Genomic DNA, 19,554 nt, shown 5'->3' with positions numbered 1-19,554 from the left:
TTTTTAATTAAATACAGGATTTAAGGGACAACATGGAACATTGGCTATGGCAAAGGAATGATAAAACGGGGAGCGTGGTGGGAAGGGGGGACTTTGTGCGGTCAAAAACAAAAGTTGCCTTTTCAAGTTTTAAATTAATTTGTTTTCTTATTTTGACGATTTTCAGAATAAAGGCTGCTTGAGTTAATTGGGAATCAAATAGGATCGGAACGACCTTCGAGGGTTTATGTAAAAAAACATTATGGTGGTTTTTTTTTTTCATACTTTCAGAACAAGATTTAAAGCAAAACATAAAACTGTTTTAGAAAGAGAATTTGAAAAAAGTACAGGGTTCATACACTTTTAGTAAAAAAAATCCCTGACTTTTCCAGGTTATTTTTTAGAAAATTTCAGGTTACTCGCTTCATTTAAAATTAAGTAAGTAAAAATATTTTCAAAATAGTCAAAATTGTTCAAAGTAGCAATGCGTAAGAATTAAAACTTTTCCACTTGAAAAAAAAAAAAAAAACTTGGATTGTTAAAAAAAAAAATTCTGTCATAATTTAAGATTTTAAAAATTTTTTTTAAACATTTTGTTCAATATTGTTTTTATTTGTTTACTATTTCTTAAAAACAAAGTACTTTCAACTTATTTTAACGTTTCTTTGATGCCACATGCATTTCATATTAGCATTTTGCTGTAATCGGCAGCAATCTTTCTCCGCTTTTGGTTTACGATTCTTCTTTTTATTTTCTTATTAGTATGTAACACAAAACATATTGAGCAAAGTACAAAGCTTTTATAAGCTATTTTTCAGTATAAATATGATTAACTTGTTGCATCGATGGGCATACCGTATAATGCATTCTAACAAAAGTCCTTTGCATATAAAGGATGTTTGCATTAAAATTAAAAATTTTCTGTTTTGCACATTTACTTTCAATAGACATTGCTTTCAATAGACATTGAGATAAACATCTAATTATGTTTTTGTAAATTTTTGTCTACTTCCATCTCGCAAACGACCAAATATGGCGACTAAGTAAAAAAATTTAAGATTTTTGAATTTGTAGCATAAAAGTAGTTATAAATAATAATTTATCCTTAAAAAACTACAATTATAAGACAAAATAGAGTTTTTAGTACATAAGCGTCTAAATCAGTTAGAATAAAAAAAATATTCTGGAGATAAAATTTCGCATTTTTCCAGAAAATAATTACGAATAACCCGGGAAAAAAGGGCACATTTTGCATTGTTGTCAATAGTTTGCATTGCAATAAATATCCAATGCCATTTTCGGAAACTTAGGCACTTAAAAAGTCTTGTGTACTGCCATTTTGGGAATGACCAAATATGGTGACTACGACAAAATTTAAGAAACAATTTTTTGAATTTGTAGCATGAAAACAATTTAAAAATAATAAATATTCATGAAACTACAATTCAGTTGAAAAGTTTTTAGCACATTTGCGTCCAAGGCAATGAGGATAAGATTAAGTTTTAAGATCAAAATTTTTAATTTCTCAAGAAAATTACATATTTAAAATTAAAAAAAAAAACAAGTTGCAGCACATTTTGCGTTGTTTTCATTAGTTTGCAGTTAAAGAAAACATCCAATTCTGCTTTGTTTTCGGAAACTTAGGCATTTAAGGCTCTTCTAAACCTCTCCGTAAAATCTGACACGGCGAAATCACGAAATCTGTGGCAACACAGAGGGTGTTTCTGGGAGGGTCTAACTCGATTTTTTTTGCACTGCTAATTGGTCAGATTTCATGATGGACAGCGTCAATCACTGAGTACGTGAATGGACAGCCATAAATCTAAGCTGCGCCCGAAGGTACTGTCTTTGCGATCGGACGAGGGCAGAGAGAGCTGCGAAAGATTCGAAGGATCCTGTTCCAAAACATGTTTCCCACCCGGCCTGTTTCCCCTCCGTAAATCAGTAAACATGTGTTTTCGTTTCAAAGTGTTTCTAGAGCTGACTGCTTACGATTTCCGAGAATTTAGTATTCAGCGAAAGGAATAGCAGGGAAAGCTGTCTGAGTTTTCCACTCAAGTTCTCCCGCCAAAGGGTGACAGAAGAAAAGAAGAAAGAAGACCATGTGTCAGGAAATTAACTTATTCTGCAAACTATAAAATTTGCAGAATGCGTAGAAAATAGAATTGAGAAATGAAGGCAGAAAAAAAAGAGAGAAAAGAAAAGTTATAATATAAATTCAAGTGCTTTATTAATCATCTAAATTTCAATATTGAACATGGTGCGCACAAATGATGAACAAAATTTTTAAAAATCGAATTTCCGAAACTACTGCACATATCACAATAAGTGATACTTGAGAATAAATAGAAACATTCTAAGGTTTTTTTTCCCTTTTCAGTTACAAACAGGGGCGGAGGGCGGGAACAGAAATTAACGTTGCGAGGGGGGAGGGGGATGTATAATAGTCATTGAGATAAAAGGCGCAATTTCAAGAACTATCACTAACAAAAACAAAAACATATTCCACTATAAATATGAATGTTATTCTCAGACATCAGTCATTCGCCCTGAATAAAATTTTATCAGTTCCACAATGCTACAAGTTAGAAATAAATTCCCGTTCCTTGAATCTATTTTTTCATATCAACTGATGTATTTGACTGTACTCGGGTTTTCAACGCAACATTTCAATCCGAAGAAAGGAGCAAGTAATAAAAACTACCTAATAACATAACATAAAATCAAGTTACATGAGATAAAGTGGAAACAATAGATCGCAGTCCGACGGAAAAGGTATTTCTACTTCTTTCATTCGATTTAAAACTGCTCAGGGTTTGAATTTTTTAATGCAGTAATGAAAATAATTCAGATCAATATCATTAAGTACAATAATGACACCTTGAGAACAAAAATTAACATTACACAAAAACGGTGAACTGTGCACTGGAAAATTGTTAAAAGCCATTTTATAACTGCCGAGCACAGACCAGGCATTAAAAAAAAAAAAAAAAAGGTTCAAAAGGTTCGCGTACATTCAAGGAGGATATGATAAAAATTCTAATTTTATCAACCCAGTATGTCGAAGGGAAACATGTTAGGAAATATTTTTTTATCATTTCATTGAACAAAAGAACCTTTCAGTAATTCATGCATTAGAGACGTACCGAGTAGCACTTTGGTCGAGTATCGAGTTCCAAGTTCCAATTATGTTTTAAGAAGAACCACCGACACACACGTGACGAATTTTGAACTCAGTGGTCAGTGGAAGAGTAGTATATGCCTCCATGTCCACACACACACACACAAATAATAGTTTTAAAGACAAAATTCCAGCCGAAATTTAATTGCGCATTATTGAAAAGATTTGTTTCTGTCAATAATTTTGACAAATAAGTTATTTTTTAAATTAAAAATAAACAAATACATAAAAGGTAGTGTTAATCAAGTTGGAATTAAAACAAATTATATCAATCCATACTTCTAGTCCGCCAAACGTAAATAATGTTTAAAAGCAAGTGAAACAACGTTAACACACTCTCAGAAATGGACTTTCATATTCGACGAAATTTTCTTCGTTTCTGACGAAATCGCTTCCAGGGATATGCTCCGAGCGAACATTTCGTCAAATTGAGGAAACTGCTTTCGTCTCTGGTTTGAAGATGCGAATTTCGTCAAATGTAACGAAATATTTCTTCATTCTAGTTTCGTCAAATCGACAATCATTTTCGTAGTTTTGAGAGTATTAGTTTCGTCAAATTAATTTCGTCATATTTGAGTATGTTAATTTCGTAATTTTTTGAGTTTATTTTTTATTTTAATTTTTCTTTTTTGAGCTGATTAGTTTTCTTTCTTTTTTTTTTTTTTTTTTTTTTTTTTTGACAATACTGACGAACCTCGTTAATTCGAACACGCTTAAAAAGAATTACTTCTAAAACGGACTTTTATGTATTCTCTGTCCCATTGTTTTTGTTTTTCGAATAAGACGAATTCTGTTAAGAATAATCGATTTTAATGATCCATTAAAGTTCGTTTTAACGAGGTTCGACTGTATCTTATAAGATTTAGTCAAATCTTCACTTCAGAATCTTACCACCATAATTTCCCACTTTGATGCGCATAGTCACACTCACAGGCCCGTCATTTACGGGGGGGTTGACATTCCCCCCCCCCCCCCTTGATTTTTGAACATTTATTCTTTACGTACGAAAGGCCGTGGTTTTAGTTGGTTCTCTATAAAAATTTTGAAGAGTGTACACCTTTTTCCACAATTGGAAAAAAAAATCGAAATGACTGGCCTGCACTCCCCCTCTCCGCCTAAAGCAAAAGGCAAGTATTTGTTGAAAAAAGAGACACATAAAAGATGTTAAAAAAAATTTTATTAATGTAAAAATACAAGCAGACAATTTCTTTAAAATGTAAAAATAATTATTGCAAATTCAAGTTAAAGAACAATGAAATGATGTCTGGGAATTAGGGCTTTACGATGCATCGATGCATCGTAAAGCCCTAAAATTAAAATTGTAACGGTTTGGTTCTTTTTTTGGCGTTCCAAAAACCACCTACGTTCCTACTCGGGTGCCCAAGTACCTCCCTGCCGTGTGTGTGTGTAACGGAAACAAACTGTTGATTATATATAACTAGCGACGATTATTCATAATTTTCAATAGACTTGGTAAATATGATACATTATGTAATGTTTATCAAATTTACTAGTTTATTCACATAATTTCCTATTCGTGGATAATGCAATAAATTAGGATTATTTGTGGAGTAATGAGATCTTAATTGCAAAAACTGAACATTTTCAAGCAACACCAGAAAACTCAATCGTCTAAAAAAAGAAAAATGTCTCGGTTGCAATTAAAATTTCCAATAATATTTCAATTAAAAAACTGAAATGTGCCTTTTTTTTGTACATTACTTTCATTTCTTGCCGTGGAAAATGTATATTAGATAATAGTTTTAATTCTATAAAAAAAAAGTTTATATTATTAACTATTTAATGTTTACCTAAACAAAACGGAACTTCAAATTTAATTACATATTTAGAATTCTATATAATGTCAAAGTCTTGAAAATTAAAGATCTGAAAGTAAATGCATAACACACAAAGCCTCGATATCAAAAAGCAAACCAAGCCAATATTCTAAAGAAAAACATTTTCTTGTAAGATAACCTATTCAGACTCATTCTGCTGTGACTTTCCGAATTATTAGCAACTTTTTTACTAAACTTCATTTTCAAAGGCATCGTTGTGTGTGATATATCTGATCCTTCCAGAAAGAGACGATTATTTTTAATTAATATTGCTAGTTCAGGAACATTGTCAAGCAAAATATTTTTTCTATACAAACTGACCTGATTTTTAGAAAAGCTATGGACTTTTATTGTATTCACCACTACGAGTCAAGAAATATATTTGATAAATATTAAATAGTAGTCATACCCACACGGCTTTGCTTGTAGTAGAAAATTAAAAGGTCTTATGGTTCGCCTGTATAATTACAAAAAATGTATGGTGAATTTTTCGCCTATTGGCTTACCATATTACGGTTCCACGTTATGATAACTTGGTAATTTACTCGTCCGTCGTATGATAATTTTGCTCGGGAAAGTGTTCTTAAAATTGGAGTAGAAAAAGAACAAAATCGAATTTTCGAAAAATTGCTTCGAGGTGCACACCCCACGCTACAAACTAACTTTGTGCCAAATTTCCTGAAAATCGGCAGAACGGTCAAGGCACTATCCGCGTCACGGGAACCGGACATAACGTCCAGATCCATAACGTCCACGGACATAACATTCATGACCAAAACGTCCAACGGACAAAACATCCGAGGGACATAACGTCACAGAGATCCAGACAACCAGACATCCAGACAGACTTCAGCTTTATTATAACAAAGACTATTTCCCAACTTTAGTGGCAATGGGGTTGATTCCAAAATTAAAAGTTTTTTTTTTTTTTTTTTTTTCCTGAAAGAGCATGCTTAAAAACATTCGCAACTCCAATAAACTATAGGGGGCGCTGCAATCACTGTCTAATAGTGGATGTAAAAGGTAGAACAAACAGATGTCGTAACTTATAACCTGCTTTGACGGTGAATGACAGTAATTTTTGATCGTGTTTGTGGGAAGCTTTCATTTCTATTCTTCTGAAATTACATTACACAACAAACTGTCTGAAGCCTGTAATTTACCCAAAGAAAACACGTGGCATGGAATGTTTTACCTTTTTCTTTAATATTGTTAATCACCGCAAGGTAGCGTATTCGAGCTCTGGAGTTGCAAATAGAATCTGACCATTCTTTAAATAATTTGACTAAGTTTAATAATTTTAAAAATTTATTTTAATCGGTACGCTTTTATTATGTACGCTTCTGCCGATGACATCACAAATGATGAAATACCATTCACTGTTGCCATTCGTAGAGCGTAATATTTAATTCGCATCTTTACTCAAGTGTAATGGCAACGATATGGTTGATAGCAAACGTAGAGCGCAATATTTAATTCGCTTCTTGAATACAATAACGTGAAAACGCAATACACAGATGCGCCTAAGTACATCATTTGTGACGTCATAAAGACCACGTCTTATTTTCAAAATCGGACATGTTAAAAAATAAGCATCTGGAAATGAAAGTTTTTTCTCGCTTCATGTTTTTTTTTGCTTATTCTATCAATTTCAATGACTAAAAATAGTACTTCTGACTGAAGGAAACAACCCCATTTTGAATAATCTCTGAGGAATATGTATAATCGCCAGATTAATCTCATTCTACTGCACATACACTCAGGAGTGGGAAATTTCATGATTTACTCGCCACTTTTCCCCTAATGTGGCTAGTGTATTTTAAGTGAATTCGTTTATATTTTTGCAAATTTCACATCGAGATATAAATCGCAATCACTGTACTTGGCTATATATTTTTTAAATTAATAATTTAATAAAGAAATACATAAATAAAAATGGCATTTCGAATTTTTTTCCCATTATAAGATGCGGTAATTTTCACTGATTTTTCAAACAAAATAACTTCTACATTTAAACGGGGGTACTTATATTAAAACAGCATTGAAAAATATATCACCTAAATAATTTCAAAAACTTATCGAATAGAACTCGAAAGAAGAAAAAAACTTCTTTTTAGAACGAGTTTCGTCGATGTCACAGAAATACAAGACCAACACACAAAACGACAAAGAATGAATGGTCATTAGTAGGGATTCAGTAATTTATTGCCTGCCATTGAGGCAAAGCGGAGGAGCGGAGAAGCAGAAGACAAGACCCCAAGACCCTGAAGACCCTGGGGGAGAAGAGAAAGTGGCCCCTCAAAGTGGGAGGAAATGGGTGTGGTCTGGTGAAAGGCGTGTTTTTCGCAGTTTTTCACAATTTTTCGAAAACAAGGCTTTACTCCGTGGAGAATATCAATAGAACAAATTGTCTCAGAAACAAACTCAAAATATGTTTTTAAAGAGAAATGTTCAATCTTTTGCGCTCCTTTTTCAGTTTTTCCATATCATTTTTCAAACGTGTTAAAATAGTCGTTTAAAGTTTTAAAATGCTATTAAAAAAATTTCAAAATAATTACAGAAAAAATAAAAAAGCGCATATCTAGTTCTGTGTCATAGCCATCGTTTAAAACAAACCGCATGAAAATATTCCAGTAATTTCTCGTGTTATGCTTTGCACAGGTAGCAGATTTTCCCGTAGAGAAAGCATTAGCGTCGAAATCCAAGATGGACGGTATAGAAGAGCCTTAAGCATCAAATCTACTTCCATCTTATGAATAACCAAAAATGGCGACTACATTTCATTCGTAGCTGAATAGACTTTTCAATTAAAGGATCAAAAAAACGGTTTTCCCAATTGACCCTACCATCCGCAGGCTTGTGCTTTAGATGCAGGAAAATGTTCTTCTCCCTTTAAATTTGTGCATAATTCCTGTTTACCCTTAGAATTTTTTTCTTTGGAACTATTGAGGGGCAAAAATGGCGTCCTCTGAAGTTTTTTTTTTTGGAGTCGTCGTTTTTATTTTATTGCCAGCGTCATTTTGCCTCAAAACTTTTACATTTTTTTTTCAGGAAACATCGATAAAAACGAAGATTAGAACTCAAGGTACAAAATTCCCTGGGAAAAAAAATTTTTTGTGGCAAAATTTGAAATTTCACCGACATTTTTAACTATGTCATTTTTCCTGACAATTCCAGGTTTTCCCGGAGCGTACGAACCCTGTAATTTAATAACCATATTTTCCTGCGTATTATCGGCGGGCGGTCTATAATCTGCAGGTTCTAAAATGGGCCTGAAGAAAAAAACAGCTTCGTATAATCCGAGGCAGTGTATAATACGATGTAAAAAAATAAAGTTTGAATTTAATATACTATTTAAGCAACTAAACTAAAAACGTGAAAAGGTATTTACTTTGAAGGCATAATCAAAATTTATCTGAAATATAATCTAAAATATAGTGATTTCTTCTTGAAATCATGATTATAGTACGCTAATTACTTGAAAAACAAAGAGTCAAGACAGAGGAGCAAACGCTCTGATCTTGTGCAAATGGCTTCCTAATTCACTGTATTCTTGCTTTTTTTACATGGCCTGAATCGCGTAAGAGGAACATTCAAGCAACGTAAAATAACCAACATACAGGCAGGCAGAGAGAAAGGACATGCAAGCTTTGTAAAATAAACAACATTCAGTCGGAGTACGGTTTCTATCGGTGAATCTTTATTGAACTGATGCATTTGTGGAGTGAATTCTTTTCTTAGGATTTAAAATAAAAATAACCCCCCAAAAAAGTTGGCGACTCTAGAAATTTTTTGGGGCCGCCAATTTTGAAAACTGAGTCGCCACTTGACCGTAAATCTTGATCTTTATCAGTAGGGTGCTTAGCTTGGACAATAACAAATCAGTGCCAAGCAGACAACGGATATTGGTGTATATTTTTTATTCCAGAAAAGATTTTCAAAAGTGACAAGCCTTCTGGTAACCCATTTGTTTACTTTTGTGTTATCTTTTTGGAGAACCTAGTATGGTGTGAAAATTGAATTGACATCTTTCTCCTTACATATATAAAGACACTTCCAAAGTTTATCTAATCTAACACAACTTTTCATGGGACAGATTTTGTTTTCCACTATATATGTATATTCATCGCAGGCCCTGATCTGCTTACCCACAGTGAGGGGGGGGGGGGCACGTCTTTAACAGGCCCAACGGCCCAAGAAATTTAAAAATCAAGCCTTAAGACTTTTAAAATTATAAATATATATTGTAGGCTTCTGTGGAGAGGCCCTGCAGATTTTGTTTCAGGGAGCCCCCAAAATTTATAGATAGGGCCTGATTAATCTGTGCCTTTTTAGCGTGTAATTGAAAATTTTATGTATGTCATAACATAGCTTCAATCGAAATAATTTTTTGTCATGCTTTTTAGGTTTGTTCGTCTTGGAATTCCCACTATTGACTTGGATGCTCAAGGAAGATCTAGGCCTACCATATGTGAACTATACCGTTGGCGTTATAAAAATCTTGGGAACCTGCCTCATGTACTTAATTTACCAGAGTACAAAAAAGCCAATGGAGGGTTTTGGTATGATTATCAGCTCATAAATGTCGAAGATTTCAATGGGTGTTGGAGAATCAGAGCCAAATCCTTATTTCTATCAAGTAAGAGCTTTTATTACTGGGTCCATTATGAAAGTAATGAGCATTTACTGGCGAAATATATTTATGGATCGTAATTTGTACAAATGTTCAATATTCTTCAAAATACAATTCTCCTGCATCAATACACTTGCGGAGACATGTTTCCCACACCTGAAAGGCACCCTGAAACTCCTCGACGGGAATGCCTCTCAGGAATGTTGTTAACATGGTGTTGGATGTTTTCCACAGTTTCCCAATGTTTTCCTTTCATCTCTCTTTTGAGTCGCAGAACCAAAAATTAGTCACATGGAGCTAAGTCGGGACTGTAAGGGGGGGTGAGGGATCACCGGGGTGTTCCTCCGGGCCATGAAGTTGGTAATTATGAAGGCTGTGTGGCTAGCGGCATTGTCATGGTGGAGCTTGACCGTGTCTTTAATGTTTTTTTCGGTTGCATTTTTTCCAAGCTTCACTCAAAACTTTATGGCGTATCGTTGTTCATGTGAACGCTCCATTGTGTTATGTTACAAAAGTTGAAAACGCTTCAAGCGGAGGCACAAATCTCCGCTCACAATGTTCGAACTCAACTGACGACCGAATGCATTGAAAGGGCATATCCCACGCCACATTTTCCAGCCGGGTTTACCATGCTGCCATCTATCGTCGCGTCACAATAACATTATGCTCCTTACTTTCATATTGGACCCTGTACTTCTTACCAATATTACCTTTTTGAAAATATTTATAGCCTCTTATAACCTAAATAATTAAGGTATGTAGTTAAAAAAGTTGAACTAATAAGTAAATAAATGAGCCATAATGATTTACAGAAGAACTAAATTTTTATCAAGATTATATAGTTGATTTCGCAATAACGCGAAATTCCGTAGCTCAAACTTTTTGATATCTCAAAAAAAAAATCCTGCACTTTTATTGCTTTTTCAAGGAAGTTTTATCTGTTTAAACTAGAATTATTTTTTTCTTATTCTTGAGAACTTGAAAATTTTTTCATTCATGTAAATAATTTTTTCTCTTAAAACCCCTATGCATCTTGCCATCGGAACAGTTTATCTCTCCCACTTGCGTGCTATTGAAAAGATTAACATGTCCTTGGGCTCATGCTTTCTTTTGATTTGCACAGCTGTGCTCCCCCACAGGCACTGCTGTTTTCTGTCCAGTGGTAAATATACAGACAGTTTTAACGCTTAAGTAATCGCGTATTTGTCTGTTCCCCGCCCATTGTCATACATTTTGTTCTATCTTACCACCCCTTACATTGATTAATGGGGCCCATTTGTGTAGCTGATGTATGTTGGTCATTTAGACCAATAGCGCGACAACCTAGTCAGCTCCCTGACAGTTACTTTCTTTCAGTGTACGCTGTAAGTATGTTCTTCAAAACATACTTTTTTATAGTAAATGGTCTATATGGTATTAGATGAAGCAAAAACTAAATCACTCGAGATCATTTAAAATTCTTTTTTTTTCTCACGGAAACGGGGAAAAGACCAAAGCACAAGCAATAACGTAATACAAAAAGACGCGACTACAGTTTGTCTGAACAGAAAAGTGTTGTCTTGACATTTTCCCACTTCAAAGGAGACCTTTTCAGTTCTCATTGGAGCTCCTGTCTACATACGTACAACAGTATATTTCAGGCCAAACTTTTTGCCCTCGGAGAGGAAATAAATAGTAAAAATATTCATATATTATATTGGACTGTCAATCAGCTCTTCAATCATTGAAAAATCTCCTCCGGCAGAATATTCAAACACCACAAATGGAGGAACTACTTCTCACTCTGCCATCAGTCTCTCTTCACCATGGCTGTGGGGAAATGATCAGTAAGGCATCAGACTCGTAACTGATGTTTCTCGGGTTCGATCCCTGCCGGCCAAAGGTCGTCCATGTTTGTTAATGGCGATTGGGGCACATTAAATATGTCGTGGGCGCAAAGTCCTCTCAAGTGAATCAATGCCTCTGAGAATGCTAGATCTTTGATTTCTCAGCTTCTGGTCTGGATTAAAAAAATTCGCTATCTTCAGGCAGGCCCGTGTCCAGATTTTCATAAAGGGAGGGGTTTTAATCTTACCAGTAGGGGGGGGGGATTCAACCCCCTTACAGCTTTTATTTTTACGACAAATTGCCGATCCCAGTATGGCGTTTATTCACCTGTAAGGACTGCTGTACTCTTGAAGGATACCTCTAGCTGTACAAGTTACCAAAGTATTCCTTCGTATCACAGATTCGCTTTAATCAAACTTTGCTTGCTTCTTTTTAATTAAATCTGTTTACTATGTAGTACATTGCAATGAGTATTAAAAACCCTTCACAAATTCTTTTATAATGTAGAATGTATATTAGGTTGTTATGTTCTGAAATAATGCTTAAGGGTCATTCCATGTCAAATGATCCAAAATTTGGGTAATTTTTTCCCTCACCCTTTTGTATTTCTTTGAAATTTGGCTCATCGATTGTACCTTTCAAGGTAATCAAAAGTCCAAATTTTTAGATTTTTATCTCTATTATTTTTTTATTTATGACACTTTGATTTTTCGAAAAACCCTCTTTTTTTTCATGGATGTTTGAACATAAAATGGACGATAACTCAGCACCAAATATAGATAGAAAGATTTGGTAAAAAGCATTTTAAAGTACATTAGTTGCTGTTTAATTGGATATGCAACATGACTAATTTCATAAATTTTTTAATTTTTAAAAAATGAAATTTAAATTTTAAATTTAAATTTCTTAGAAAAGGTATAATGAATTTTTTAAAAAAAATTCTCAAAAATTTGTGTGTATTTTATCTTTATTTGTGCAAAGTTTCAAGTTGGGATCTCAATATGATCATATTTTTATGAATTTTTAAATAAAATTTGACTTATGAAATAATGACATTTTTCAGATTCTAACTAGTTAAATATGGGGTTTTCTTACTGGGGATGGTCTAGTAAGTAGTAATTGATCATGATTATGCTTGAAATGAGCTGACATGAATTTGTAGATTGGTAAGCCCCCCTCCCCCCCCCCACCACCACTTTTAATTTTTTTTCGAAACATTTCGAAAATTAAAATTTATTAAATAAATAAATAAAACAAAATAAATAGTAAACTTACTAAAAGTTGGTAAATAATCTTCTTTAAAGCAAAAAAAAGCCCCACCCCCAGCACCACCACTTTTATTTTTTTTTTTTCAAAACTATTTTCAAAACGCAAAAAATAAATTAATTAATAAAATAAAACAAAATGAATAGAAAGCATATAAAAAGCTGGTAAATATTCTTCTTTAAAGCAAGACGAAGTACATTCCCCACCCACCCACACATATGATTAACACTATAATAGTATCACGCCTCACCTGACGCTTTTTTTTTTTCGGACCAAGTGTTTCTTTTTCAATCCGAACTTCACAAAATTTACTTGATTAATTCACTATCTGATAAGGAAAGTTATGATTCATTTCATCCCCTACCCCTGCGCCAACTTTCAATTTTGGAGGGAGGAAAGAAATAGTTTGCCCCAAGATCATAGCAAAATAGGAGTGTTCCCCCCCCCCCCCCCCATTTTGTTTCATTCTTTTCACACTAAACTAAAAATCAATCTAAGTATCAGATCATATGTATCTCCGCATAAAACTGTCTTTCTACAAAATTTGGAGTGCGGCGGTCTTCTTTTCTTTAATGCTAGTTTTCTTTTTAGTTTCAGTTGTAAAGGAGATCAATGCAGCGAGATCTATTTATTATATATATATATATTAAAAGCAGTTATAGATCAAACAAACTTTGCTAATTTGAGCATAACCTTCCATGTCGTTAAGCTTCATTCCAGATTGCTCTTCCCCCTCCCCCTATCGTCCCACTTTTCGAAAGAAAAAAAAAAGCTGCAAATGAGTGGTTCTATTTGTCTGTTAAAAGTTTTTCTGACTTTTAGTTTTTATGACCCCCCCCCCCCCCCATTTATAAGCCTTAGTCACTGCTGATGTTTAGCAGCGTGCATCCCAGTTTATTATGATTATAACTCTTACGTGCCAGCTTTTTTTTTTTTTTAAAATACAGTTTTGAAAAAAAAAAAAAATAAAGAAAAATAAAAAGTGGTTGTGTGGCGGGGGGGGGGGGGGGGGGGGGGGGGGACCAATCAACAAACATGTCAGCTCATTTCAAGCATAGTCATGATCAATTACTACTTACTAAACCATCCTTAGTAAGAGAACCCTATATTTAACTAGTTAGAATCTGAAAAATGTCATTATTTCATAAGTCAAATTTTATTTAAAAATTCATAAAAATATGATCCAATTGAGATCCCAACTTGAAATTTTGCACAAATGAAGATAAAATACACACACATTTTTAAGAATTTTTTCAAAAAAATTCAATATACCTTTTCTAAAAAATTTAAGTTTAAAATTTAAATTTCATTTTTTAAAAACTAAAAATTTTCTGAAATTAGTCATGTTGCATATCCAATTAAACAGCAACTAATGTACTTTAAAATGCTTTTTATCAAATCTTTCTATCTATATTTAGTGCTGAGTTATCGTCCATTTTATGTTCAAACATCCATGAAAAAAAGAGGGTTTTTCGAAAAATCAAAGTGTCATAAATAAAAAAATAATAGCGATAAAAATCTAAAAATTTGGACTTTTGATTACCTCAAAGGGTACAATAGATGAGCCAAATTTCAAAGAAATACAAAAAGGTGATGGAAAAAACTTTGGATCACTTGACATGGAATGACCCTTAATAAACTAAACAAGAAAGAGCTCTTTGCAGATGCAAATTACATAGCCAAGCACAATCACTAATGCATCTTCATAGATGTAACATATGCCAAATTCACCATAAGCTCCTTAAAATAAGCGATATTCTTTCTTTGCATTGGTAGATCATTCAACGGTTCGTCCGCCATACTTTTTCCGAAATACTACATCAGTTTGTAAGGCTTTAGCAGTTGTAAATCGCAAAAAAACTTCAGAGAGAAAATTAAAATAAAATAAAAACGCTGAACGCAAACTTTCTCATTAAAGTAAATTTAAGTCAAATATACATTTTCTTCATTTTGCTTATTTTTTCCCCAAGGGAGGGGGTTTAACCCCTAAAACCCTCCCCTTGGACACGACGCTGTCTTCAGGGCCCCATCCAACTGGTTAAACTATAAATAGTGGTAGGTACGGAGGACCCTTGAAGTGTGAAGTCTCTCTTCACTGTGTCAAGGGGCATAGGGGTGATGTTGGGAATGATCCAGCTGATAATTTAGTCAACTACTGGAAGACTCTCAGTACCACCAAAATGAAGGGTATTGTCGAGTTTATGAATTTTTGTGTTTGTTTTACCTCAAGAATTAAGAATAGGTCAGAAACTATTTTCATATCTGGTCATAGCCCTTTCCCTCAATATTTACATCTGGGTTCTCCTGTACATTTTATTTTTTCGTGTTTATTAATATCACAGTTCCACCTACACAAAAATCCTTTTTAGACCTTCAGTTTCAGTCAGAAGATTTTAAAAGTTCTATCTCAAATAGCCACACATTCTTTGATTAGGAAACTGTTTTTTAAACTTTCAGATATGGGCTTCCTATTTCTGGGGACATAATAAAAATCCTTGTTTTAAAAAACTGTATTGATGCTCGTTTTAACACATAAATTTACTGCGCATAAAGAGAGAATAGCTTATATTTACCATTAATCTGTTCAAAATACTGCAAGTTTGTATGCTTGAATTTAAAAGCAATTTTGAATGAGCAAGTAGTTAAAAAACAAAACTTTCAAAAGTACTTTTAAATTAATTACTTGATTTAAATCAAAAGAATCTTGCACGAAATACACCTCCAGCTCAGTCATTCCAGTCGAGGACTGCAGTTTCGTGCTTATTAGCACTCATCAGCCTAGCATAGGAAATGACTGAGTTGTAGGTGGAAAACTTCACAAGGAAGCCAAGAGTGCCGAACAAACTGGTAGCTAGCTTAGTCAGAATTAGCTCTGATCAAACGAGTGACAGAAGCAATGGTTCGGTTCAACTGAAACTTACCGCCCTATAGCCAGGGCTAAGGCAGAAATACATGAAATCATACAGGTATTTCTGCCTTAGCCCTGGCTATAAGGCGGTAACACTGAAAAAAGAATCCTGCATTTTTTAAAAAGTTTAAAATGCCCAAAATTCAAAGGTATGCTTGTTAAAGTTCAGCCTTGAAATTAGTTTATTAAACTTAGTAACAAAATTAACTTTATAAATGATACTGTTTTTCATTGTATTTTACAAACAATTAAAAAGCCAAAGTAATCGGCAGGCATAATTTTATATTATTATTATTATTATTTGGAAACAATTAAAAAGTGGAAGTAGTTTATAGGCATTATGACAGAGAAAGTAACTCAAGAAGTAGTCTTCAAATCCTACATTCCTCCCTCCCCCAATTTTCTATTTAAAACTTTTAAGTATTTTTTCATGAATTCACAAGACACTGAAATGAATTTTCGAATCCCTTCCAATTATTATTTTTTATTGTTAAAAAAGATTTTCTATCATTTGAAGTTTTGGAAAATTTGGCAATCTTTCATTTTGTTTCAGAACTTGGCTGAAGCAGAATATGTTGTTGGAGTGTTCATGTACATGAGAATCCTCGGATATCCGGCTGAAAAAATATCCATCTTGACCACCTACAATGGCCAAAAGCATCTCATCCGAGATGTTGTGAACAAAAGATGTGTGGATAATCCCCTTTTTGGCCGACCTCAGAAAATAGCAACTGTTGACAAATACCAAGGACAACAAAATGACTACATTCTTCTTTCTCTCGTAAGGACTAAAGCTGTCGGTCATTTGAGAGACGTACGCCGACTTGTTGTTGCGATGTCCCGAGCACGGCTGGGGTTGTACATATTCGCAAGGGTCTCTTTGTTTCAAAATTGCTTCGAGCTTGCTCCTTCATTTAAAATTCTGATGCAAAGACCTCAAGAACTGTACCTTACTCCGCATGAAAATTACATTTGCTCTAGAAATAACGAGGATGTGCCCATGACTGAGCCCTACATAATTTATGATATGCCTCAAATGGCGAAATTTGTTTTTGATTTCTATCAGCAAAAATTGGAGCTTGTAAAAATGCATGTCCAGGAAGGAAGGTAGTTTTTGGAAGAAGCTACAATGTTCATAAAACAACTGTCATATTTAAAAGAATTCTGGTGCATTTTGTTATTATAATATATTTCATTTTTCAATGAAATCATGATTTTCAATAAAAATATTTCATAAATGAATTACTGATATTTTACAAACTGAGCTACAATTTTATGCAGTATTAATAGAGATTAGAGGGGTTGCAAGTTTTGTTTTTCTTTTTACCTTAAGTACATTGTGGTTTGAAAATTTGTTAACCACAAAAATTCAGTTCAAATGTAGTTATGTATTCACACCAGGTGCGGCCCCCCTCCCCCCTCCCTTAAGGAGACCAAAGATCGCCCAAGGTTGTGTTTTGGAGCTTATATTTCGAAAATTTCTCTCCAGACCCCCATTTTTGCGCAAAAATGACACTTGTGACTCTCGCCCCATGCGACAATGGCCCCCTCCAAAACCGTCTTTGATTCAAACTACATTTCAATGCATCCTAGCTTGGATCATCATGGAGATTTTTATTTTACTTTTTTGAACTTGCTTTACTTTGTTATATTGGAATCCTCATTTCTGCTATATAATCGTCATGAACTTAACTCTTTTTCTCAAGGTTCTCATAGGTCAGGGGAAACCTGGAATCGGGACCTGGAAATTTTCCTTCCACGCATTCCATGCTACGTAAAATAAACAACCCTACAGACAAAGAGGAAGCCGTCATTAATGACTGTAATAATTTTCCCCTAAGAAACATGAATTAGACTTGCATTATTTACCCCAAAGTACGTATTTTGAGATGTCACAAACACTTAATACTTTCATTGAACAAGTAGAGCTTGTTTAAGTTAATTGATTTAGTAATGTCTAAACAATGAATACATAAACTAAAAGTTACTGCTTGTGTTAAATAATGTTTCACAAACAGATATACAAAATAAAACAAATAATTATGTTCTGAAAATTTCGACATTTCTGCATTTTTTAAAAAATAATTTGTTTTGGTTCCTAAATTGAAAAAAAATAACCATAAAAAGTAGGGGGAGGGTCGGTTGCCTTGCCCCTCCCCCCAAATCGCTGCCGCTGCTTCAGATTATACGAAGGGTTTTTTTTTCAGACTTTAAAACTCTTTTATTTTAAAACCATGTGCATATATATTTTGAAATGAATAATTGTTTTTACATTTCAATGTTGTTTGTTACTAAAGTAATCTAAGATTTTTTTTGACAACTAATGAAATCACTTCAAATTGAGTTGTGTACATAAGTAAATATTTTTGTTATTTTTAATAGCTAAAATGCTGTATTCATTCATTAAAACCTTTCTTGATTAGAGAATAGTTCAATATTACTGGTTGTTGAAAGATTTATATTTGTTTTACATAAATATGTCTATTCTGCCGTGTGCAGGTAAAAAGCAGTAACTGCAAATTTTTTCAATTTTTGCATATTTGTCATCTATTGTACGTTATCTTTATTGTACATACTCGCTTATTTGGTTTCTGCTGAAAAAAGGCGCAAAAAAAAAAAAAAAAAAAAACATTTAACTCCAACATTTTTCTTATTGTTAGTACTGAATCCACCACACATTTCTTCAAATATCTTGAAAACTAATTTCCGCAAATACTGCTATTTACCTCCCCACGGCAGTATTATTTAGGTAAGTAAAACTACATTGCTTCTATACTTTAACTATCACTTGTTACTCTTGAAGTAACAATATACTGCTTGAAAATTCATAAGATTATTTCCATTTAAATTTTTTAGTTTAATCATGATTAGATATGTCTTTAAAAGTGGTTTTAATAATTTCTTAGAATTCTTATGTTAACTGGTTCCTAGTAGTAAAATATGTTTTAGATATCCTATACTATTTCTCTGTTGATAATTTAATATAGAATTTTTATCAAAAAAAAAAGGATTTTTTTTTCAAAATGTATTTTTAATTAACAGCTTAAACCGTTTTAAACACTGCATTTATTTAATATGCAATGCTTTTCAGGTAGGGCACAGAAAGGAAACCATTATCATTATTAATGTAAATCAGGGGAATTTGGTGAACTTAATCAGGGAAATCACAGAAAAGTCAGGGAGCTTTTTTTTTTCCAGTTCCTGTCGCCTGTTAAATCCAGTTTTGGTTGGTTTTTGCCAGTGGCATGGCCAAAACAGGTTTTGTCTGGCTAAAACTACAACCCTGTCAAACAATAAATAAAATTAATTTACTATAAATAGATAAATTAAGCAAAATTATAGGCCTTACAGCAATTGTCAAAGATTAAGTGAGAATACTTTTTTATTAATTACATGACAACGATTGATTGACAAAAAAAAAAAAAAACTCAAATTGCAAGCCACATGTTGGTGTTTAATAGTTACTGTGGACTGAATTAAGTTGAAATTCAAAACGTTCTCATTTAATGTTTCCATAAAGGGCAGTGAAAAGCAAAGGGATGTAAGTGGCAAAATTAAAAATTTGGAGATAACCAGTACACAAATGGTAGAAGAACCTCTGCCTTGCGGACAGAGATGGTACTAGTAGCTCCAGTAGCTGCTGCTGTACAGCATAATTTACAAAAAAAAAAAATCTATAAAAGGCTGCCTAAAACTTGAAAATGTCCACTTACATCCCTTTGCTTCTCACTGCCTCATATGATGAAGAAAATTATTTTTCAATGCAATGGCGGGTGGGAGTAGATAATGGAAAACATTTGCAAGGAGCATAAAATGCAGGGTGGGCCAAAAGTTTTGAGTGCATTCCATTCTTGAATTTAAAAAAAAAAAACCTGCATGTTTTTTTTATTATTATTATTTTTTTTAATAAAGACAACATAAA

At 33.4% G+C, this 19,554-nt stretch overlaps 1 protein-coding gene across 1 annotated transcript in view; it reads left to right on the top strand.

The window, feature by feature from the left end:
- The window catches only part of LOC129222494 (RNA helicase aquarius-like), a 40,759-nt gene extending 23,968 nt beyond the window's left edge, over positions 1-16,791 (top strand). Inside the window, 3 exon segments of the mRNA XM_054857007.1 lie at positions 9,405-9,594; positions 9,596-9,637; positions 16,186-16,791. Coding sequence (XP_054712982.1) covers positions 9,405-9,594; positions 9,596-9,637; positions 16,186-16,743 — 790 coding nt within the window. The 3' untranslated portion in view covers positions 16,744-16,791.
- Positions 16,792-19,554: the final 2,763 nt, after the last annotated feature.

The sequence above is a fragment of the Uloborus diversus genome, chromosome 5 (assembly GCF_026930045.1).
Source record: "Uloborus diversus isolate 005 chromosome 5, Udiv.v.3.1, whole genome shotgun sequence".
NCBI lineage: Eukaryota > Metazoa > Arthropoda > Arachnida > Araneae > Uloboridae > Uloborus > Uloborus diversus.
Note: the sequence above shows the minus strand (reverse complement) of the source record. Positions and strands in the feature narration are given on the sequence as shown.